This window comes from Rutilus rutilus, assembly GCF_951802725.1.
Source record: "Rutilus rutilus genome assembly, chromosome: 5".
Classification (NCBI taxonomy): domain Eukaryota; kingdom Metazoa; phylum Chordata; class Actinopteri; order Cypriniformes; family Leuciscidae; genus Rutilus; species Rutilus rutilus.
Genome location: NC_140213.1, coordinates 46,969,510 through 46,994,575, shown reverse-complemented (window position 1 = coordinate 46,994,575; position 25,066 = coordinate 46,969,510). Strand labels below are relative to the sequence as shown.

Here is a 25,066-nt window from a genome sequence, read left to right as displayed (position 1 = left end):
TGCATTTTAGCAGGATTAATTAAGCACGAAAATAACTTAAGGAAATATTTATTTGATGAACAAATTAAGCCAACTAATATGATTTATATTCTTTTTGTTTCTCCAATACATTTAAGAATGACAAATGCAGTGAAAATACAGGTATTGGTTATATGGTATCGGTATCGGCGAGTACCAAAAATGAAAGTATCGGTATCAGACTCATTCTGGAAAAAGTGGTATCGGTGCATCTCTAAAAAAAAATCTTTGAGTCGCTCACTGACTAAAAGTAATTTATTTAAAAGAAGAGCCAAAAATTAATTCACCTGCCTTCAGTGTGGTAGGAGTTTCACAGAAAAAGGAACCCTTAATGACCAGATGAAACCGTACACCGGTGATCAGTGTGGTAGGAGTTTCACACATAAAGGACACCTTAAGGAGCACATGACAATCCACACTGAGAGAAGCCGTGCACATGTGATCAGTCTGGAAAGAGTTTCAGAAAGACATGCAGTTTTAAATTACATCTCCGTTCTCATTCTGGAGGAAGACCGTTTTACTGATTGCTGCGGAAAAACATATTTTAGGACATTCTGCAGAACTCCTGAACGTTCATACAAAAGAGAAGATTCATATTCTTTGTGTGGAAAGAGTTTTAGCTATAAAAGTACTTTAAAATTACACCAGAAAAGAGACAGCAGTGTGAAGGATCATCTGTGCTTTGATTGTGGGAAGGCTTTTGTTTGAGATGCTGAGTCGAAACTGCAGTGAAGAAAAACTTTACTAGTGTTTACAGTGTGACGAGATTCAGTTGGTCAGAATCTCTGAAAAAACATAAGAATCCACAATAGAGAGAAGCCGTATCGCTGCCCTCCATGTGGGAAGGTTATCTTCTTAACTCAGTCATACAGACACAAAATGTTTGATATCTCAGTATTCATCGTCAGATCCAGCACATTCAAATACTATACTGTGTCCTCACCAAACATGAGCTGATAAAACATTGAGCAATACAATCTGTGACTTCTATATGAATATGCAACAAGACAATGAAACATCGAGTTCATCTTCAAGACCCAATATTACTCAAATAATTATACTTTATTAGGATTGTTGTATTTTGTATTATTTTTATTTAAATGTATTTTTATGGAGTAACAGTAGTGAGTGATTAAAATAAATGTAGAATAGAGTGTGTGCATGGTTTGAGTTGTTTTTGACTCTTACTCCTACTAGAAATGATGTAAGCTCCTTGCTGCACGGTCACATATTACAATAAGCTTATAACAAAAGTTAATTGATATTTACCAAGAATGATGAAAAAGAAGAAATAAAAATATTGTTCAAACTTCTACTTGTGTTAAAGTCTTTTTGTGTCTCTTCTGTTGTGGGAAAAGACAGACTTGCTGAAAGAAACTTCTGAGTTGTGTGTTTGCAAATGTAGGCTAATTAAGAGTTGAGCTGACTTCTGCTCTTCAACAAATTTCTTTAAAAGTAAAATTTTCTTTGATTTATTTAAGTCTGAACTGTGCTTTCCCTTTACAAAATATATCACAATTAGTTTAGTCTTAGAATTAGTCTTTCATAAAGGAAAGTAGAACATTTCTCTAAGACTTGTTGGTAAATGTTCACTACCAAAAACTACAAAAAAGATTGGTGCTATTTCTATTTGTAGGCTACTGTTGATGTTTTATTATATAAAACTTATTCTTCACATGATATTGTGTTGACCTCTAGTGGTGAGATCGAGACATGGCATAATCTCTGCATCTGCTGTTGCATCTTAATACCAGTTACACTCCAATTAAGGGAACTGAACTAATTAACTTTGCAAAATTATACATTTTAAACAAAACAACAATAGCAAAGCTCTTTCTTATAGATGTTTTGTTCCTCACTATGCTTTTTAATAAATGCTGAAAACATTAAGTGTGTTATGTTTTTCTTTATAAACCATTTTCTCAATAAATCGCTTTACAACAACAATTTACAGTGTTATTCTTCATAAATCATTTTCTTCATAAATGGTTACAATGATTATTTCAAGTGTCTTTCTTCACACAACACTTCCATTATATAAAGTTACAGTTATGGTTAACTACAATACATAAGTGCTTCATACACAAAAAGGCATAATTATGATAGAATAATTGCATATTCTATAACAACTTGTATTTTATTATGCTAACATATTGTGTAAATATACAATACAATGGCAAATGAGAAAATTATAACTGCTGATCAAAAAGCACTGGATAGAATATCTAGACTGGGGAATGCGAAAGCTACAACTTAAAATGTGGATTATGGGTGATAACAGGCGTTATCCGTATGTCAGTCAAAGCAGAGAGACAGAGTTTCATACAAATAAATAATGTATCAATAAAAATATGTATATAAAATGTAAGCAAAATATAATTGTAAAACAGATCAAAGTTAAGTAAATAATATAAAGATACATAATTATGACAGATTTGACATTAAAATCTTTGCATATGTATCACACAATGATGTAATTTTAATTTTAGACTTTGTTTATATAGTTTAATATATTTAATTGCTAAATTTGACAATTACAATAAGCAATGTTTTAATTGCTTCATTATGGAGGAGTTTAATCCCAACATCATTATGATGAAGGTCTTAAATTGAAGACTCATATTCATGCTAATCCACCTCTGAGCTGAGATCAGGCTTATCCTCCACTGAGCTGAGATCAGGCTCATCTCCCTCCATTTTACCTGTAAAAAAGCAAAACATCTTGTATGAACACTAAATGGTCAAATATCCAGTCAACATAACTCACAATGTGTACGTATGTTTCTATTATTGCTGCATTATTTAATTTCTAAGCCTGACCCTTTTTAAAATACAGAGCTAGCATAATAAACTGTACATTTGTTAAAGCAATGCTATTTAAAGCTGTTTAAATGTACTATATACATATACATGTACAATACAGGTATAAAAAGCTTGAATTCGTAATAGCTGTGGGTTTTGCAGTGTTACTATTTATGAATTGCTTTTTAGCCACATCTCGCTAAAATTACCATCATATACACACAGTATTCATTTATTACAGTATTATAGCAAGAACCTTCTGAGGATCCTTCATCCGATGGTGGCTTTTCTTGTGCTGTTGATTTCACAGGTTTATCCGCGGGTTTAGACGAACCAAACAATCCACCAATGCCTTTGATGAATTTTTTAACCCCGCCTTCCTCTATGAGGCTGTGAGGAGGAATTAGAAGAGAAAATAATCAGTGTTGAATGGATCAAGTTGCAAATGAATTATTATATTTCAATTAAGTACAAAGTGTAATAGACTGAAACTAACATTAAATTCCTGTAAACAGATTAGTTACTGATTTTATATCATTTGGCATACACAGATTACACACTTTCAACTAAGCAAAACTTAATACAAACATTTCTAAACAATATTTCAGGGTTTTTCCTAGGTCTGCAGATGATCTGGTTTAATTTTCGTGAAAATTGGAGCAATGGTCTAGGAGGAGTTAAAAAAAGTAGGTTTTTAGGAAAATTCTAAATGGCGGAAACATTTTCATGACGGAAATAAAAAAAAATTGTTTTGTTATTAGCATAAACGTGAGTGCAACTTTGGACAGGTGTTGGCGCTAGAGTTAGATACTCCAAATTTGCTCCTAAAAAACAAACAGTTTAGTATATTTAGTTTTAGCCATTTGGTTTTTAAGGACACAGGAAAAGACAGTATAGACTTTATTACTTTATAAAATACTCTAAATCAGTGTTACTCATTGCGCGGCTCGCGAGCCTCATGCGGCTCGCCAAGCTTTAAAGGAGACATATCATGCTTTTAAATTGTTCCTTTTTACATATAAATCATACATTTGTAGTCTATATAAAGCGGAACTGCAATGCTTAGGTCTGAATTCCTCATTATTATAGCTCCACAGGCCCCTTTTCTACCCCTTTTCTGATGTGCGTCTGAGAGCAACTCGTTTTGGTGCGGCCTCTTTAAATACAATTGAGACACTTCATACCCCGCCCCCTCTCCAGGATGCAGAGGTTCAACTCCACCCCGTTCGGCCATTTTTGTAGTTTGATAGCAGAGATACGATTATCTAGCGGCACAGAAACTTTTTATTCACACGTTATTAACAAAATGTCAACAACGGAAGACTTGTCCAGCCAGCCTTACATGTTCGAGCCAGAGTCGGAGCCGGAGCGAGATGAAAATGAAGACGACGAACCTGTAGAACAACGTCTTCATATGGATGTATCGCAATGGTGTGTACTGTATTTACACATGAAACTTTGGTCTTCCGACCTTTTACCACCGTGTCGATTTATTTTGATTAATATGTGCGAGGGAGAGAGAGCAAGACAGCGTCTAGTTTGGAGACGGTGATGTCTTGTTTAAACTTTCGCCTGGCTCCGAAGAGAGAGAGTGAGCGCGCGCGCGACAGTTTTCAGTTAAACATGCGCCCTGTCACAAGCGCGGCTGTTCATCAACATTAGACGGTGTAATGAAGCGTGTGGGTTACTACATCCAACAACCGAACATTTTAACTCACCCTCTCGTAACTTCTGCATCCTTTAGCTTGGACTACAAAATTGCAGCGAGAAATAAAAATGGCGGATTGCTCGAAGTGTTGGGCCGGAAGTCAATGTCCTTATTTGGCAGTTCCGCTGCAAATACTGTGACGTAATAGTTCAAAAAACGTCATAGATAACAGAAAAATCGGAGCAGGTTGAAAAATATGACCAAAACAGAATATAAAGATATCAACGAAGCACCTGAAGAGAATAATTTCATATTTTCTTTACTTCTAAACACTCCAAATATACAACAAAATGCATTTAAGGGCTAAAAAAGTGCATTTGGCATGATATGTCCCCTTTAATTTGTGGCTCGCATGGCGGTAAATATAATACGTTGATATGATAATGCATTCACTAGAGATATTTAATAAAACCATTAATAACAAGTAGGGCTTTAACATAACCCTTTAAAAACTAAAAGTGTCAGCTCTATTACAAATAATTTCGATCGGATTGAAAAGGGTGGTTTATCGAGAGAACGTGAAAAAACTTGATCGACTGAAAACCGAAACTGAAAGGACGACGTATATGACGCGCCGAACGAGCTGTTCTCCTGATGAATAAAGTGTCACATAAATGAGTGTCCTGTCATTCTATAATTCTCCTTTCACTCAGCATCTGTGAAGTGAAGCAGGACAACGGCTCACCAGTCCTTGTTTCAGATTATCATACAGATGACTTTGGGCATTTTTACTGCGTGATAAATACAAACAGCACGGCACAACGGTTCATATGTTCATATTCCGATTTGAATCTTTTGACTTATAAACACGCACATCAACCCGATCATGTATCACATCACGATGTTTAGCGTTCATGTAAACTACAATAGTCTACATTCAGATTCATCAATCGGAATGAATTCAGTCCGACTGAAACAAAAGTTGTGCATGTAAATATCCAGTCTCTGCAGAGATGCCAGTTATATGGCGGTCTTTCCAGCTCTTAACGCTGCATGTGCTCTTGGTTGTTTAGATAGGCCTACAAGATGGGCTAATGTAGAAAAAAATAACTTAAGGTCATTCTGGGATGAATATTTTCTGGAAATCCCTTTTTATGTTTTCTTTTTTTTTTTTCATTAAAGGAAATCATCTTGTCTCAGTTACAAATTTGACTGATAAATCATAAATAATGGTTTTTTTTTTCACCCTTTTGTATTTATTGCATTGCATATTGTATTGTTCAGGGGTGACAGATTGATAGGCAGACATGGTATTTATGACTGGATGTAACTTTTTATACTTTGCGGTAAAATGGCTCTCCTACTGACTTTGTCCTATCAGTGCGGCTCGCATGAAAAATATAGTGAAGACCACTGCTCTAAATGAATGTATTTTCCCCATCATTCTGTAATAAGATGCCATATGAGATCACAGAAGGGAGATATTTTAAACATTCGACTGACGTTATATTGAAAAAAATATGATATTAATGTGATAAATTGTGTTTTTGCGGTATGCTAAGATAACATGCTAGCCCTTATGCACCTGCTGCCAGAGGAGCGATAATCCAACTAAGATCACTGGAATGTTTCTTTGAAAGGGCATTTGATACAAACGGAAAGAATGTGAAGTTAGATATTTGATCAAAGAAATAATAAATGTTTATGCACACTGTTTTAATCACCTTAAGCTTATAAATAAAATGCTCCATGTCATTGTCACAAGTGCATCAGTTATTTCAGATATCACATTAGATGACCAAATAAAGCTTTGGCGGGACAAACATTAATTTTGGTGGAAGCCAAAATATTTTCAGTGCAGGCAAAACCCTGTATTTGTAGTTTAAATATAACACATCTAAATTTGCATTCCTATGTTTGTTAGTGTTACTGCAACTAAAGGATGTTTACTCACCTCAGGTTACAGCTTGAGTTCTGCATCACGTCCATGAGCTTCTGCTTGGAGGATCCGATGGTATTTTTACTCAGTTTAAGCTCTTTTAAAAACTGGAGTGCTTTTGTGTTTGTCAAAGACTGAGTTAAAGAAGAAACATCTGTAATGCCACAGTCGTTTAGACTAGAAAGAGACAAACAGAATAATTTTTATTAGTTTAACTTTCAACTCAAAATTTTGCAGGAAAAATCAGTCATCTCAATAGAAACCATGTGATGAGAGACTTCCAGTGGCAGAGAAATTCACCAACATGAATTTCACCTCAATATCTATAAATTCAATTCAATCGCATATCTCTCGAACCGTTAGTCCGATGGATTTCAAACTTGACAGGTGTCTCGCTACGGGCACGAGTAAGTGCAGTGCCAAGTTTGACGTTGTTTGGATTAGAAATGCAAAAGATATCGGTAAATATATCAGTAAAAGAAGCACTTAGAAGGTAGTGGTTTAAAAATAAACATTATGACAAACACTCTGTCAGCTACACTGTTTACTTCTGAATATTATATTTTATTCTGGTGCGCTTAAAGTTATCGCTACTGTGTAATAGTAGCCTATGCTATTCACCAACTAAACATATCCTATTCAATGTGTTCACAGTCTCTTTCACGGGCATCATTTGTAGTTGCCTATTCACAAACTGTTTGCTCCAGCATAGCGTTTTCTCCGAGTTCACTGTGTGCTTTCTACCATGCACAAATAAAAATGTCACTGAACTTTTGCTGTGTAATTGTAACAATGAGCACTCATACACACCAAACCAACTATTACTAAAAAGAAAACACACAAAAACTGATTTTGCACGGGCATTTTGCACTAGTCAATATCAAATCTGACAGGAAAGGTTGCTTGATTTGCTCAAAGCTACACTAACTATTCAAGGCTATCATTTAATTGGTGTCTCCTCAGCCCAGAATAAAGAAGCAGACTGGAAAATGTTTCACACCTGCTTCACATCTGGTCTACTAATATTTAATTACTAATATCAGCTAATTAAATGACACATTATTATACTTTAAGCTCTGTTTGGTTTAATGCATGTGTTCTAGGCAACTTAGTCATGCAATTATCCCTCTGCTGTTTACTCTGTGGCTGAAATCATCTCATCATACTTATACATTTTTCAAGACTGAAGTTACTGCCTGACAGAGGGTCCTTGTGCCACAGTGCACATACAGTATAAAGCTAATGGATTATGAAATCATCACCTGCCACTATGGCCAAAACTGACCTGCGCTTGGTACTTGGTGGGTGTCAATTTAAGACCCTGCTTTCATCAGATCACAAAATAATAAAATACAAATAATAAATTATATTAAAATACTATATACTCTTCATGAGATATTGAGTGAAAGTGATTTGGTTAAATTGTTTTATGTAGAAGTGATTTTAGCATATCGATTAATGTATGTGAACGTTACTGACCTCAATATCTCCAGTTTACACTTTGAATGCTTCAGTAAGTCACACAAGTTCTCCAGTCCTTTGTTTTCTATTTGATTCCCACTGAAGTCCAGCTTTCTCAGGTGTGAAAGATTGAAACACATTGAGTGAGTCAGGAGACGGCACTGATTCGCTGTAATACTGCATCCACACAGACTGAGGACAAAGAGGAACAACAATGGCTCAAATACATGTAAATTCACCATGAGTAAGTGTCATACAATATAATACAACAAAAACAACATGGAAACTTAATTACATAACCATAAACCATTAGAGGAGTATTACTAGAAGGAAACTAGTTATAACTCAGGTAATAATTAAATCATCTTCAAAACGTCTGTGAGTTATAAATGTACATTAAGACAGGTTCAATATAAAACAGATTGAACAACTGAATCAACACATTTAATATAAATATAATAAATAGACTATTTAGATAGAGATTTCTGCTTTTTAATGTGAGAAAAATGAATAAAATGAAGAAATAATGAATAAATCAAAATTAAAGTCAATTTTGTGTAGTTTAACATCACTAATACAATTTTTTACTTAAAGCTGCAATACAGAAGATTTTTGGTTTAAAAAAGAAAAACCCTTACCCAATTTAAGTAAGCTTATAATGATTTATAATTTGAGACAACAGGTCAGATTTTGTGGGAAATTTTAGATTAATGTAATTTATCTTTCAACGTCATCTCCATAAAGAGAAGATTCAAATAATTACATAATTTGTAAGTTTGTAACTAATAAGCAACATTATTATTACACTCAGTGTAAATTACAATCTTCTGTTGTATATTGCACACACAGATACACAGATTGTTTATTTTGTTATGTACAGTATATACACATATGTGTCTTTCACATATCTTTATTATATATCTTGTATTTTACTATTTGTGTACTGCTGTTGTCTCAGTGAACTGAAAGCTTCCTCTGTCACCAAAGCAAACATACTTGGCAATAAAGCAGTTTCTGACTTCTGACATTAAATGTTGACATTTAATCTACATTTATTTACAATCTTTAAGTGTGTTTGTAATAAACATCAAGCCAGTATCTTAAGTCCCCTTGTAGACAATAACTGTATCCCTTAAATCCCATCTTTGATAATCAACATGACATACTGAAACATTGTTTGTCCTATGAAAATAATTTCTTTATGCCTAATAATCAGTTGAATGTAACTCTACACCCTAATAACTGTCGCCTTTGGCTTTTGGCTTGCTTAGTTGGGGACCCTTAATATTTAACAATATTGTTGATCTGCCTGCATTGACACCATTATATGAGAACTGAACTGAGCTGGACGATGACATCACTGTTTTCTCCAGAGCAGCTGTATATATATATAAATTAACTAAATTAATAACTTTTTACAACAAAAACTAACCATCACTGAAATTAAGCTGGACTGTGACACTATTTTCTTCTAGATTTGTTTCTTCTAGACACAAACTTTGTTGCATTATTTTCCTGTTATCACTGTAAAGCTGCTTTGAAACAATCTGTATAGTAAAAAGGGTTATATAAAGGTGACTAGACTTGACCCTTGATTCATCTAGTAACACAGTTCTGTGAATTTGCAAATTAGTTCCCGCCTACATTCCAACTGTGTTTTTGAAGCTGTCTTGGGTAAATTGCAGTTTTGAGGAGAAAATACCCAGCAATGGTGTGGCCTGATGAATTTGTATACGTTTGGTCTTAATATGTCTGTTTGGTGTTTTTAATATGCTTTAAAGGTGCAAGTCTCTGAGTTTTTGCAGAACTATGCCCCCTTCTGGCGACACGCGAAACTGCAACCAGAGTTGTGCACGCGGTTATGTGGAGTTTGCGTTGGGGTTTGGGATGAACTAGAAGCCGGTCTCTTTGAATCCATCTTCTACTTTTGCAAAAGTCGCTTGAGTTGTCTTCGCTGATGCGGATAATGGCGGCGAATACACAAACCTGCCAGACATAGCCAGGTGAGCGTGAACGCGCATGACGTCACGCCCAGTCGATTCCGTCCCGAATCCCTCTTATTTATTTTACTGTACAGGATTATAGAGGCAATCGCAGTGAGAAGGGCTCATTCAGCCCATCAGGCAATTGTTTAAGCATGTATGGGTTAGAAAAACGGGTATTTTTAACATGAAAAGTTGCTTAATGCACCTTTAACTATATTAAAAAATATATTTTCACCACAGGGGGATTTTAATACTAAGATTCCAAATGTATCGTTAGCTATGTTTCCATCCAAAGTTGTGAATTTAACTCAAAACTGGAATATTGCATAAAACATTTGCGAATAGAGCAGCATTTCCATCCAGAGAGTTGAAGAGAACAAAATTGTCACTTCCTGATAAACTGGTGTTCGATATCACTAAGAAAAGTAGGAGAAGCCATTGTATATTATAATTTCTGTATATAATAAATGACATACAGACGAAATATTTACATTTACATTTATTCATTTAGCAGACGTTTTTATCCAAAGCGACTTACAAATGAGAACAATAGAAGCAATAAAACTAACAATAGGACAACAATATGCAAGTGCTGTGACCCTTCTCAGTGTTTTTTTTTTTTAAATAATAGAATAGAAGAGAAAGTGTTAGTATTACTGGATCAAGTGCTGTCAAAAAAGAAATGTGTTGAAACAAACGTGTTGTCTTGCTTTCGGAGGTGGAGACCTGCTTTTAGGAATGCAGTCAGGGGAGACGGTTCTGGTAATTATACCGAACAACTTTGACAACAGATTCAGGTATTTCTGAACGTCCACAACAGCATTTCATATGTTGTGCAACGAGATCAGTCCACTGGTAGTCCAGTTATGTCATCTCATTGTGCAAAGTCAAATTACTTTTTTTAATGCGCATCAAGGCATTCATTTGGTAAATGTGTTTCTATCATGGTTTATGCACATTTTCTTGTCTAATAAAAAACTCATCTAACTCAGGTTTTTTATGCACATTTCTTAGAATTTATGCACATCTTGGCATTTCCATCCAGTTTTTTTATGCAATTTCCCAAAATGTGCATATAGGTGGATCATAAAAACATCGCTATTGTTAAGAGTGCTGCTAGCCTGCTAATGAAATTAGTACATACAGGAAATTAGAAATATTTTCTAGGTACATATTAAATAAGTTCAATATTAATATATTGTGTGAAGAAAAAATAATCAGGCTGATCTATGTCAGTCTAGTTTATCTTTGCTGTTATCAGGGTTTGTACACATTTCTACCAAAATTTTTCCGATAACTTTTCCATGACTTTTGAGGCAAATATGTATGACCTAACATTCCATGAAACATCTGTGTATACATGTAAAATATGACCATGGATTTTTATTCTTATTTTACATCACAGCATATCTTAATTAATGACAAGCGATGTGGCTTAATACAAAAATATTCCAATAACGCTGACACACCAGTAAGACGGTTAGATAAAATACTGTGTCTGACCCTCAGAACTACACAGTGTAGCAACGGATTAACATACAGCAGTGGGAGGCAACAATGTTAAATAAGTAAAATTTAAAAATACTACTGTTATTGTGTCACGAAATGTAGTTTTAAGAGTTTTTCAGTCGACAATGTAGTTGTTTAAAGCTCAAATCTGTGGTTTATTTATAAAAAATTTTTTTTTACCTATTTAAAAATTTGATCTGACGTTTTCGGAGTTGTGAGATCCAAGCGATCACCGCGTGCTCAGCGCTCATGTACCCCGCCTGGAACAGCTGTACCTCGGCTAGTGCTGCTGACGTTTGTCGCTCTGGTGTCTCTATATCTAACGGGCGATGTTTGGTCTCATTAATCTATCATTTGTTCCCTGGCAAATCGTTTTGGCTGAGGGTAAAGTGAAGTTTCATAACTTTATATATTTAGGCTATTTAACTTTAACGTTGTAGCCTGCTGTATGTTTGACTGAATCGTTTACTTTATTTCTTGACTTGTATAGCTTGTAAAGCTTATACTGTATAAAGCTTAAATGTCAGTTTAATGATCAATATTATCATGTTTCATATTTTTTTTATTGTCTATATTATTCTGCAATTGATATTACATTGTATATTTGCTGTTCTTCTTATATTATACCACTTGTGATTATCAATCTATTATAGTTATGCTGTTAAATTATTGTACTATTCATAGTCACTATTTAACTTATTTTTTATTGTCTATATTCTGTAATTGATATTTCATATTCTATTGCTATTATTATAGTATTATACATAAACAATATGCTATTATCAATATATTATTATATTATTGTACTTATGATATTATACTGTGAAGAGATGCTTAAATGAGAAAGAGATGAAGAAGAGATGCTTAAATGAGAAAGAGATGAAGAAGAGATGCTTAAAAGAGCTTGCCAGTCGCAACAGTGAACATTTACTTGCTTTCTGGTAGAGATAAAGCCACTTGAAAATTAGGGGTTTTTTTTCATTTATATTCAAACTACTAATATTCGATGTTTTTGTATAAAAACATGGCTAACTTCATAGGCTAACATCCAGAAACATAAGATCTCTTAAAAACATTTCATAAAAGACATTTCATGACCCCTTTTATAAAAGTAGATTTTGTAAAAAGTGCCATAAGTGCTGTAAAAACCATTTAACTCCGTCAGAATAATCTATTATCAGTGTTTAGTCTGTTCTCATTTTGGTCTCATTTTGCAGTTTGTCAGATTTCAGCATTTGAAACTTTCTACTGATAGACACACTGAACCATCAGTCCATTAGCTCAGTACTTATTTTTTTTAGACAAGGAAAGACCAAAAGACACAGTGCTATAAACAATGTGACTGGTCCTGTTGTCCTAAATTAACTAAATAGTGAACTTTAAATCACACTGTAACTGCTGTAAAGTATAATGATACTAACTGTAGATTTTCCAGCTTGCACTGTGACATGCCCAGCAGAACACTAAGTCTTTCAGCTCCAGTGCGTCCTAGTTCATTTCCACTGAGGTCCAGCTCTCTCAGGTGTGATGGGTTTGATTTCAGAGCTGTAATCACTGCAGAACAATCTGCTGCTGTTATATCACAGGATCTTAACCTGCAATGGGAGAAATGAGAAAAACTTTTCATTCTGTTTCATTTAAACACCAAAGCACTATTTTCTTTGCTGTAAGTGAATATACTGACCTCAGTCTCTCCAGTTTACAGCGTGAATCCTTCAGTAGCTCAAAGAAATGCTCCACTCTTGTGTGTCTTAGTTCATTCCCACTGAGGTCCAGCTCTCTCAGGTGTGATGGGTTTGATCTCAGAGCTGAAGTCAGGAAGCCACACTGCTTCTCTTTAATACTGCATTTACACAATCTGAAAAAAAAAAAAAACACAAAGAACAATGACTTAGATCTATGATGTCATCTTATATTCTCTTTCCCCACTATTATTCCCCAGAATTTTCCAGCAATCCATGTCTTCACAGTTTTACAGAAAGGAAGAGTACAGAATCTCTAGTACAAAAGAAGCAGCAGAAACAAGTGATTGATGTTTTTACCACATACATAAACTAACATGATCATCAAACATTAATCAGCATATAAAATAAGAATGCATGAAGCTAGAATCAAATGATTTTGTTGTTTTTTTTAAAAGCAGAAGGTCTGTTCTTTATTTTGATATATTGTATGTTTAGATATTCATCCAACAAAATATTCTGGGGGCTATGAAACTTTTGTGAAAATGATCAAAAATGCTGACAGTACAGAGTTAATTAGATACAGTAGGCGTTTAGTCTGTCATAGAGTGTATAGCCGTCGGGCCAAGCGGTTCTCCAACTTTTTCACCGTTAGGTCGAAAGGTTCTCTTTGTTTAACCGTTCCATTCTGTGCCGACCCGGGCCAGCTAGTACGGATATGGTTTAGTTTCACTGCGGGGATGATAACGGAGCTCTTTGGAATGTAATACAAATGCGTCAGTCGTTGCCTCTGTAACGCGAAAAAGTAACGAGCAAAAGTCAGGGATTACCAAACTGAAAGTAGGTATAATTAGATAATCTCCATAATTATACTTTCAGTTTGGTAATCCCTGGTTGTCTGGTGTTAATTGTGTACAGTTCTTTTGCTACTGCGTTTCCTTGTGTTATTTCGCTTCTCTATTTGAGATTAAAGTGATCTTCAGTGGACTTTTTTCTTCTCGCTGCGCCTGGAAAAACGAGTGCGCTTCTATTATTCTTGCCGCGTGTCTACACTTGAAATAACTAACTTGAGCTCGCAAAAGACGCGACATGTGAACGGCCCCTAACGAGAGAACACACCTAAAATGAAGACTAATTAATCTGTAACCTAGGACACTAACAGGCAGGGAACGAAAGAAAGCAGAGCCAATTACCAAACTAGAAAACTGACCAGAAGACTAAAACAGAAAACAGGACATGAAAACTATAAACAAACTGGAAATGTGACCGTATAGTTCCCATGGGCTATTTTTAACACAGTCACACTAGTTCTGTGTGCTGGAAACTGTTATAACAGCAGATGTGAACAGCATAAAATTTCTTCAGAACAACATGTACACAATTAGTACACTGACATTTGAATTGAGACAAATGAAATTGAATACAATTACTCATTAGTTAGGCACCTAATATTAAGTGTGACCAATAGGAAAATGCAGTTGCAGTTCAGGTGAAATGCTGCAGTATAAACAATGTAACCTAAGCTCTGTTGTCTTTAACTAAACAGTAAACTTTAACCACACTGTAACTGCTGTAAAGTATAATGATACTAACTGTAGATTTTCCAGTTTGCATTGTGGGTCCCTCAGTAGATCTCCGAGGTTTTTAAATCCAGAGTCTCCTGGTTCATTCTCACTGAGGTTCAGCTCTCTCAGGTGTGATGGGTTTGAGTTCAGAGCTGAAGTCAGGATGCCACACTGCTTCTCTCTAATACTGCATTTACACAATCTGAAGATAAAGGGTGAAAAAACACATAGAACAATGATCTATGATGTCATCTTATTCTCTTTCCCCACTATGTCTCCTTGTTGTCTTTAACTAAACAGTAAACTTTAATCACACTGTATCTGCTGTAAAGTATAATGATACTAACTGTAGATTTTCCAGTCTGCACTGTGGTTTCTTCAGTAGATCACTGAGGTTTCTCACTCCAGATTCTCCTAGTTTATTCCCACTGAGGTCCAGCTCTCTCAGGTGTGATGGGTTTGATCTCAGAGCTGAAGTCACAGCAGAACAGCTTTCATCTGTCATCTCACAGCCTCTTAACCTGCAATATGAGAATGTAGCAAGAAAATAAGACAGAAGATAAGAAGATTCTCTTATTCTGTAAAGTCACATCCTTTTCTTAAACAAACAAAACAAAACAGACATTCAGAGGAAGAGAGATCATCATTCAGGGCTGTACACTGCAACATCTACACTGAAAAAAAGATTATAACTACCTTCCTAATATCCTCTTTCCAGCTTTTCTGGAGTGTGTTGCAGCCATCAAAATCAAAATGTGTTTATATTTACAAAATACAATTAAGTTTGTCAGTGAAAATATTAAAAATCCTTTGTTCTTTTGTTAGTTAAATAAAGGTTAAAGAGAGTGATTTTATCACATTTGACAAAATATGACAACTTTTCTGGACATGGGGTTGCATCATTATTATTATTATTTATTATGTATTTATTTAATAAGAATTATTATTCATATGACAGTAATAGCTAATATAATGTAAATCAAATGCACTGTAAAATAAATGAAAATGTATATTTCTTAAGTAAATGTATATTTTCTACTTTACAGTAAATGACCAAACTTTCTTCACTTGCATTACTCCTGAGCTTTTATTTAGTCAGAAAACTAAAAGTGCAGCAAAACGTTTTCAGGTTCAACCCTTCATCAGTGCCATGTTCTTCCAAGCATCCCCCTGCACAAGGCAAGATCCAGTAAATCCTCATGCAAGAGCGCTTGATGCATTCTCATGTTTCAGTTGAGTTGTGACTCGTGCACCTTTCGCACAGCAGCTGCTTTCCATGCGTTTTATCTAAATAAACGGGTTATTCCCCACTGTGACAGGCGGATGATTTTGTGCACAGTGCGCAGACGCGACTAATCGATAATCAAATTCATTATTTATTTGATTATAAGCAATTTTTGTATGTTAAAATAAGGTTTATGTACATCCCTGTTATTTATTTCACCAGATCACTAAATACTAAAGAGAATATTTTTTACAAGTATATAGCTTAGCGTTCGAGGAATTTTAAGCAGTTTGATTCTTGTATGTGAATGTTCCTCACCTCAATCTCTCCAGCTCACAGCGTGAATCTCTCAGTACACCAGATAACTGCTTTGCTCCTGACTTTAGTTGATTCCCACTGAGGTCCAGCTCTCTCAGGTGTGAAAGGTTTGGGAATAGAGCCGAAGTCAGGGTGAAACACTGATTCTCTGTAATACTGCATCCACACAGACTGAAGACACAAAGAGAAAAGACAATGAATCAGAGCTATGATGATCAAACTAAGATTTGTAAATATTTGTAATTCTCTCTATCAGCATTTTCCATTTCAGAAATGTAAATAAGTTAGGGCAGTGGTTCTCAATCAGCAGAAAGAAAAGAGAAAACAGCCGTTGCTACGGCGTTCAAGTGTGTGAATAGCGGTTAGCGCTCTGTCTTTATAAAGCGGCATCGAACGGCAACTACACTGAATCGTTCTTCTTTTGAACTTCTTTTGAACTTTTGAACAAGACCGTTGACTTGACACTGTTGGAACAAGCCAATATAGAAGTTGCTCGGCATATAAAAGCACCTCTTCAGCGGACCGAATCACAGGCTGCGATTCTGAACGCGTCACTCCGCTGCTGTGTGTGTTCTGGTGAGACGAACAAGAAGCTGAGCTCGTGAGGCGCTGTCAAAAGCTGTTATATATTGCCGATTTCAATGGGCCAATATATTGTATATCGTTCATCCAAAGCATCACTGAAATATTAAAATGTTTTTGTTTATTTAAATTAAAAGTTAAGTTCTGATCTATAATTCTCTCTTACTGTTATATGACATTACAATTGCAGGTGTTTTTCATTGCACGTTTTTCAAATGTAAAAAAGTTTACACAATTTCAGATAAACTTCGAAAAGGGTTCTTCTGTGTCAATGTCATCATTTGGGTGCTACATTTTTACAGTCTCTCTCTACCACCAAATCGGATCAATAATGTTGATGACATCATTCTGCATTTAAGGTTTCATTCATATTTTCTGTCAAATCAAATGCACCCTAAATTTTTATACTTCTCCAGGCATGGGAAAAAAAGAGTTTTTTTTTTTTTTTGTAATTGGTATTGGCAGATAAAAGCGATTTTCCATGCTGCCTGTCGGCCACCAGCCGATTGTTTAAAAACAGCTGACGATCAGGGCTGATTATATCCTGTCAATCAAAAGAGGGTGGGATTAAGATATATATCAGCTGATAAAGATCGGTGGCCGAACAATTGGTATGTCACGATTTAATTTGCTTTGTTCTGGAACAGGCACTAAATTATTTTGCAAATAATTTTCCTACAAAAACATATGCAACCTTCTTCGGCTCCCACCTGCAACTTTCACGCATAAAAGCATACATAGATCACTAAGTCCATGAAATTTCGATTAAATAATTTCAAGTTACATGTCGCCTTGCCACAACATCATAGCATGAACGCTCTCAATAAAACATTTGTTATTAAAGCATCAACATTCACAAACCACAGTTAATTTAACAGAAAAGCACTCATAGGCTACTGTGTGCATGGTTTGGCATGGCAGAATGCATGCAAAAAGCACTTCCTTTATAATCACTAAAAAGCTGACATCTCACAAAACTAGTTATAACCAGTAAAGTTGACTGCACAGAAAATATTTTATAATGTCTACAATGTGTTTGTGATATTGAGAGGACTCATGAGTGTGTGAACAAAATCCAGCACTGAACAAAAAACTACTGCGTTTTGAGCAGTGAGTGGATTCTAACCCGGCACAAATGGGTTAAATACATCTGATTGGTCACTGAGTAAAAGAAATTAAAGCTGGGGTAGGTAAGAATGGTCTAAAAAACTTATTTTTCAAATTTGTTTAAACTTTATGTATATATCAATACATAATTAAAATGTAAGTATTCTGAAAAAGAAAGTATAAAAATCGAGTGTATGTAGACCTCTAACGACTGTTTTAAAGACAGCTCATTATTTCCATTCAGTCCACCCTCTCCCTTCTGGGGTCCTTCCAAAGCCACGCCCCCAAAACACATGAACGCGCGACTCCGACAGCTGATCTGGAAGACGCATTATTTACCTGAGACGAGGGAAGAGGAAGGAGCGCAGTGCATGTAGCATCATGTCAGAATCACATGTTATAAAAAAATCTAACTTTATCATTATGAATATAAACAAATAAGATGTATTTTAGTAGCCTACTCACTATCAAGCTATCATATCGATATTGGTAAAGTTTAAATTATATATTTTTTGATTCGCTAACGAGCTAGTTATAACTATAAGGCAAAGCTAAAAACAGGTTGCATTGATACACGTTTTTCCATTTCCATTAGTTGCACTGTGATGAAGATGAATTTCGTGTAAGATTCATAACATATAACGTTAGGCCTACTAGCTGTTAAACATGTATTTTGTTATGTAAAGTTCCCCCCACAGCGGAGCCTGCCGTGAACGCGCAGGCTAGTAAACATGCAGGGTCACCGATGACGACGGATAAACAGTTATGGCACATTCACTGGTAGGGACGAAATGCTTTACATTGACTGGCCTGCCCATACTTTGACTACAAACTTGGTCCTCAAATCATTACGTATTATGCAATACATGTAATGTAACTTTATAACGTTGCACTCTTTCTATGAGTTATAAATAGCTAGTAAGATAATATAACGGTAACTAACGTTGCAGTAGGCTATGTAAATAATTATTCTAGCGATATGTAATGCTAAATAAGGTTTGCTAGTACATTATTTTAGCAACATGACAAGCCAGTGAATTAGCAGGTTTCAATTGTTGCTTTGCACAGTGCGTGACATTTTATCTGTATGTTATGCGGCTAGAGTTTTAACACTGAGTCAATGGGCTCCGACGGGCTTGTTTATCGTCATCGGTCTTTTTCCGTTTACCTGTCTTTGTTGTATGAGCAGGTGCCACTCGAGAAATTGGCAGTTTTGGTTGTTTGTCCGCCATTAGCACAGCTGCTCGGCACACCGGCAATCTTGATTTTGAATGACGGTACGCGCTGTGCAAGAGAGGGGCGATCAGCGCGTACGTGAACTTGATTGACACTGCTAAGACACTCCTCCTGGCTCTGAAGGCATCTGATTGGTTCTTTACATTCGCACCGAATGGCAGTGATTGGTCAGAGTTTTTACTGTCCTGCAGCTGCTACAGAGGTCTGATTGTTTTCATTCCTTTTTCTGAACACATAATGTATTGACTACTCTCAGGATGGAAGGACCATTTCACCCAGTATAAAAAAAAGTCTTTCTGAACAGGATTACCTACTATAGCTTTAACAGGCCGCGTTTCCATTAAAGATTTGCGCAAAACTTTAGCGATGTTTTCTAAATATCGATAAAAAACTATTGCGAAATGACGGCATGAACGTTGCATTGCACACACACCTCTAAGCAAAATATAGCTCATCCTAGATCTCTCATCAGCACACAAAATACATTATAAGATTATAATGAAATATAATGCTAAAAAAATAACATTAAACAGTAATTGTTTAGTCTTCATCACTCGGGAATTAACTTGGGAATTATTTTCCCCTTTAGACACTTTATCCAGCTAAATGTGCGTCAGTATGTCAGGTGCATCAGCGCATTAACGTCAAACAAGTCTCTTGTGGTCTACAGCTCTGTTGCTTGGACATGCCTATATTTTGAACAATTTTTGTAGTAGTTGGATCATTGCCAGTGATATTTCTCTCACCACAGGAGGTTTACCAGCACCGTGCTGCAACTATTCAGTCTTGTGATCTCAATAGTTTGATTGTTCTACACACTCTCCCACAGTTACCCTGAGGCTGTAGTAATGTGGGTGCACCTGTATTCATCATTTCAGTTTACGGTTGCCGTTTAGTCTGATACTTAATGTCAAAATCTGATCTTATCCAGCACTATTCCACATCTGACTTACAAACAGTAAGCATACAGCCCTAAACCAAATGAGACATAAAACAGATTCTATATATCTTCTACAAGTGATATTTCAGTGTTGTCTGTCTGGGCGTGTTTTATAAAATTTCCTTTACTATGATTCATTTCACAACCTGATTAAAAAGTTACATCACCAAGAAGGTGTTAACAGTAACCCTAACAATAAGGTTGAGTGTAATACTGAATATCCGGTTATCATTTACTGGTACTCGCACTGAAATCATTCCAGGAATTAAAGACAGCATGAATTAAAGAGTGCACAATATTATATTAATTTGTATTTATACTTCAACCTAATAAATACTGTAAAAGTATTGTTAGTGCATGATATCTAATGCATTAACAATATTAAACTTAAGTGTTGCGAATAAAATAAGAGCTATAATGCAGTAGATCCAGTGACACGGGATCTGGGAAATGAAAACCTCAAGCCCACAGAGCTGTTCAGTCATGCCGAACCTGGAAGACTCATTCTCTACGGGTCCTCTCTGGATTTTCTGATGGGTTGGCACAATACGAATGTATTGTAGGAGTGTATTGTTCCTGCAATCTCCAAATGCAATGCAATACAATGGAGAGTGCTCACTGAAGCCTTATGTCCCATAGGGCATGAAGAGATTTCCATTACCCTTCAAATTGCGCAAATTTGAATTGCGAATTGAAAATACGCTCAATGGAAACACGTCAATTTAGAAAAAACTCCCATTTATCGCAAAAAAGTTTTTCCGCTCGCATGAGGTGGTTTTTCAGGCAATTGGAAAAAGAAATATTTCGCAAACCTGCAATGGAAACAGTTTTTACGCATTTACAGGTCACCTGACTCAGAAGGCGCGGTGTGTTTGGACAGAGTACGAGACGGAGTTCTTTATTAAATTCATATAAGACAAAAGAATGACAGAAATACTGGATTCTAAACCTCAAAGAAATGCCACAATCAAGACCTCGGAGCAAAAATGAGTGAGAAACACCCAGAAACACCTCATATGTGCCGCTCACAGACGCAGTATAAGGGTCTTTCCTTGCCATTAATGCTTGGATAACATGCCTACGTTTCCTTCCATTAATAATAATAATGTCTAGTGCGGTGCGTGGCTGTGATATATATAAACTTACCAACGTCCGTTGCCATGATTTTTGGAATGACTTATCGCAAGAGGAAAAAATCACGTTTTAGCCGCATAACATTGGTTAATGGAAACGCCGTAATTTCGCAATAGTTTTTTATCGATATTTAGAAAAAAAAAAAAAATCGCAAAAGTTTTGCGCGAATCTTTAATGGAAACGCGGCTAGTGATAGGCTACATTGCTCAATGCTGTAAAAAAAAAAAAAAAACTGCATTTTCTTGCATTTGTAAATACATTTTTATTTTATTTTAGGTGTTTTGTTGCTTTTGTGCAATAGATGAATAATCATTTCTTTGTTTTTAGATATCTTATGGGTGAGATCCCACGGGATTGCAGTTCTCTATCCACAACCACATTTTTGCACACATCAACATACTTTAAAGTAAAAACTCTGTAGATATAAAATATGAAATATAAGCTTTTGGAATTAAAGCATATACAGTATGTGTACTTTAAATTATATACAATCTGTGAAAGTAATTTTTATCTAAATGTGTATGTTTTTAATTGTTTACTTAATTTTAATATATAACATTATTGTCTGCTAAGAGAAAAACTGCTCTCACTCAAACAAATGAGGAAATGGTATTATCCACTACTGTAAAAATAATATTAAATGTAATGTAACATTTTATGTCACTAAAACAAAATACTTACATCAGTGTGTTGAGTTTACAGTGTTTATCCTGCAGTAGAGAGGCGATCTGATACACTCGTGTGTCTCCTAGTTTGTGTTCACTCAGATTCAGTTTTCTCAGGAGTAACGGGTTTTTACCCACAAGTTCTGTCAAATATTTACAGGCTTCCTCTGCAGTAGGTCTCAAAAACCTGCAGAAGGGAAGATGAAATTTAAATGTCTTTATGGCTTTAAGCAATATGTGAGAAACATCAGCGCACAGAAAACTGGCTTGTGAAACTGCATGTTTGTGGACATCTGGAGACTCAGAACTGCTGTAGAGAGATACAGTGATGCAGTGAACCTGGGCTTGATGGCATTAAACTACAGTTTCAGAAACATTTAATATCATACTACTGAATACCATCAGTACAATTCAACCCTCTACAATGCAAGTAAATCACTCGCATCTGCGACTAAATTTTCACTCTGGGCACTAAATAATGTCTATCACGACCCATTGGCTAATCAACTCTTAGTTTTTACTCGCCAGTGTGTGTGTGTTAGAGGCAAAGTATGAGTTTGGAATAGTCAGAGTGTTCAGCAATTGAAAATATATCTGAGCGCTTGAGAGTTTCGCTCTCCGTCTGTACTACTTCAATTCAGCTCAGTGGATGCGCAGCCAGCATAAGGATTGTCCACATGAGCACCGCCAGCCCTAATTTCAGTTAAAATGACAAATATGCATGCATACCAAGTTTTAGTTCTAATTACTAAAGTTCTATCATAAATAGTGCTTGATTATCATTATATAATGCTTGATTGACTGATGTTAAGAGTGTAGGTTCAGATATTTAAAAAGCTGTGGCGTTTTACAAAGACAAGCAGATATTGATGGAATCATATATATATATATTTTTTTATTATATCAGTCTAGTGAGTAAATAAAAAAATGTACTAGCCATTGGCGATTCTATTGCCAAGGTGTGCGTAGACGGTTGCAATTGTATCTAAACAAAACTCAGTAACCCCCACTACAAAACCTGTGGAGCTTATTGTATTACTGAAAGAATATTTTGTATGAATATTTAGCATGCATATTTATTTTGTGTTATTTCATCACGTCTCACCTCAGTGTCTTGAGTTTACAGTTCTGATCCTGTAGTAAATCATCGAGCTCCTTCACTCCTGATTGTCCAGGATCATTTCCTCTGAGATCCAGCTCTATCAGGTGTGAAGGGTTTGATCTCAGAGCTGAAGCCAGAGCTTTATAACCTTCTTCTGTGATACTGCAGTCTGAAAGTCTAGAAATAAAAGGGAATTTATAAAATTCATCAAGTTATTGTTATTTTACGATTCATATATTTAAACATATTTCGTACTGTTCAACAGTGTTGGGGAGTAGCTAGCTACAGTACAAGTCACGATACCACTAACATAACTACATTTTTTAGTATGTGGACAGTAGCTCAGCTACTTTTAAAACATTGTTGCTTTTCCAGTAGCTAGATATTTTTTCCAGGTAGCTGTGTAGCGCGACTGAAAACTACACTCCATTTTGCATTCTGATGAATCATGAGCCTGTAATGCATTGAAGCAACGCAGCGTCTTCTTCTTACTTGATAAACTACATTTGTTCATTATCACCAGCTGTTGTTACATCATGCATTTTGTGACTTTACAGTCAAACAAGAGATTGTCTGATGATTATAAAAAAGATGTACAGGAATGGATATTTCATGTGAATCGTCTGTAATTTATGCAAACCAAAGTTTAAAATGCAGTCTACATTAAAGACTTAAAGCGCATATGGAAGGTGAATAATAGCTTTTTAAATGTACTACTTATCCTGCTTTATTGCACTCTATATCAAATGTGTATTTCTATTTTAATCACAATAATGAACCACCATAGATTAATCTGTCCCGTTAGTTTTGTAATGAACATAAAAGATCACTAATCGAACTGAAATAAAATTGCAATATAGTAGTGCACTTATTACTTGGCAAAGGATGGTTGCGGTGGGATTTAAAGCAAAGCGCGAGCAGCTCATGATTTGCGTCTCAGAGCGGCTCTTTTCAGTAAATAGCCTATCGCATGTGCTGTGAGTTTAACCTGCATTTTTGATTACTCCTGTGTATCCAGTTTGAGTTTGCATACATTTTGTTCTTGTATTGATGTTACATTTGTAACATTTTGCACTTTGACAGTAAGTTTGAGATCAAACGATTGGGACACTTTTTGCCATTGAAATGACTGGGAAAAATAGTCCCAGTCAACCTGAATTCACCCTACTCATTGAAACGTTGCATTACAACATGTTGTTTTAAACCCCCCAAATATTTTACTTATAACTTTATTCATTAACAAATATTCAGTTATTTGTAACAATGTCATTGTAAAAAAAGAAGGTTCAATGTAGCTAACTACTTTTTTTTTTTATATTATTTTTTTATTTGGAAAGGCAAAATCCCACCACATACATTAATTACAATTTTAGGTGTTCAAGTACATAGGCAGGGATGAATTCAGAAATTTTGGATGAGTTGTTCATATTGCCCTTCTGAGTTTTCCTTTTACGGACCTCTACTTATTTCAGTTAAGAACAATAACAAAGCAGAACGGAACCGGGATGCGCACAACTTCAGGTATTTAAAACAACACAAAGAGGGCAGGTCTACACAAAGCACAAGTACAGTCAAATTAAATCAAATCTGATTGGTTTTACATACTCAGTCCATTTGGACCAAATCTTATAAAAAAATTCTTTTTCAACTTTGAGGGAGAAGGCTATCTTTTCCATAACATAAATCTCATAAACAATTTCAATCCATTCATCAATGGTGGGTGGATCTACTTTTAACCATTTCCTCGTAACAGATTTCTTGCTGGCTGCCAACAGTATCGCCAGCAATTTTTTATCGTTAATGTTCCATGTTTCGAACCCTAGATTGCCCAAATACACAGTTTCACATTTGAATGGAATGTTTACATTAAATACATTGTTTATATGTTTATGGATCTCTTCCCAATAAGGTCTAATTGTCTGGCAGTCCCAAAAAATATGAAAGTGGTTGGCTCCATTAGACCCACAAAGTCTCCAACAAGCATCTCCGCTACCCTGGTACCGTTTCTGAATGGGTGTGATAAAAAATCGTACAATGTTTTTCCAGCAGAACTCCCGCCATGTGTTTGACCCGGTTGATAACCATTGTAATTGGCATATTTTCCCCCAGCTCTCCTGTGTGATCATCACTTTCAATTCCCTTTCCCAT

At 35.5% G+C, this 25,066-nt stretch overlaps 1 protein-coding gene across 1 annotated transcript; it reads right to left on the bottom strand.

The window, feature by feature from the left end:
- Positions 1 to 1,612: 1,612 nt before the first annotated feature.
- On the bottom strand, positions 1,613 to 25,066 carry LOC311291150 (ribonuclease inhibitor-like; the record flags this gene model as incomplete). Its single annotated transcript, XM_084410023.1, has 12 exons — positions 1,613 to 2,720; positions 3,077 to 3,210; positions 6,423 to 6,584; positions 7,887 to 8,060; positions 12,784 to 12,957; positions 13,047 to 13,220; positions 14,638 to 14,811; positions 14,957 to 15,130; positions 16,153 to 16,323; positions 21,833 to 22,003; positions 22,922 to 23,095; positions 24,912 to 25,066. 12 exons carry the CDS (start codon positions 25,064 to 25,066, stop codon positions 2,647 to 2,649), a joined length of 1,911 nt encoding a protein of 636 aa, XP_084266149.1. The 3' UTR covers positions 1,613 to 2,646.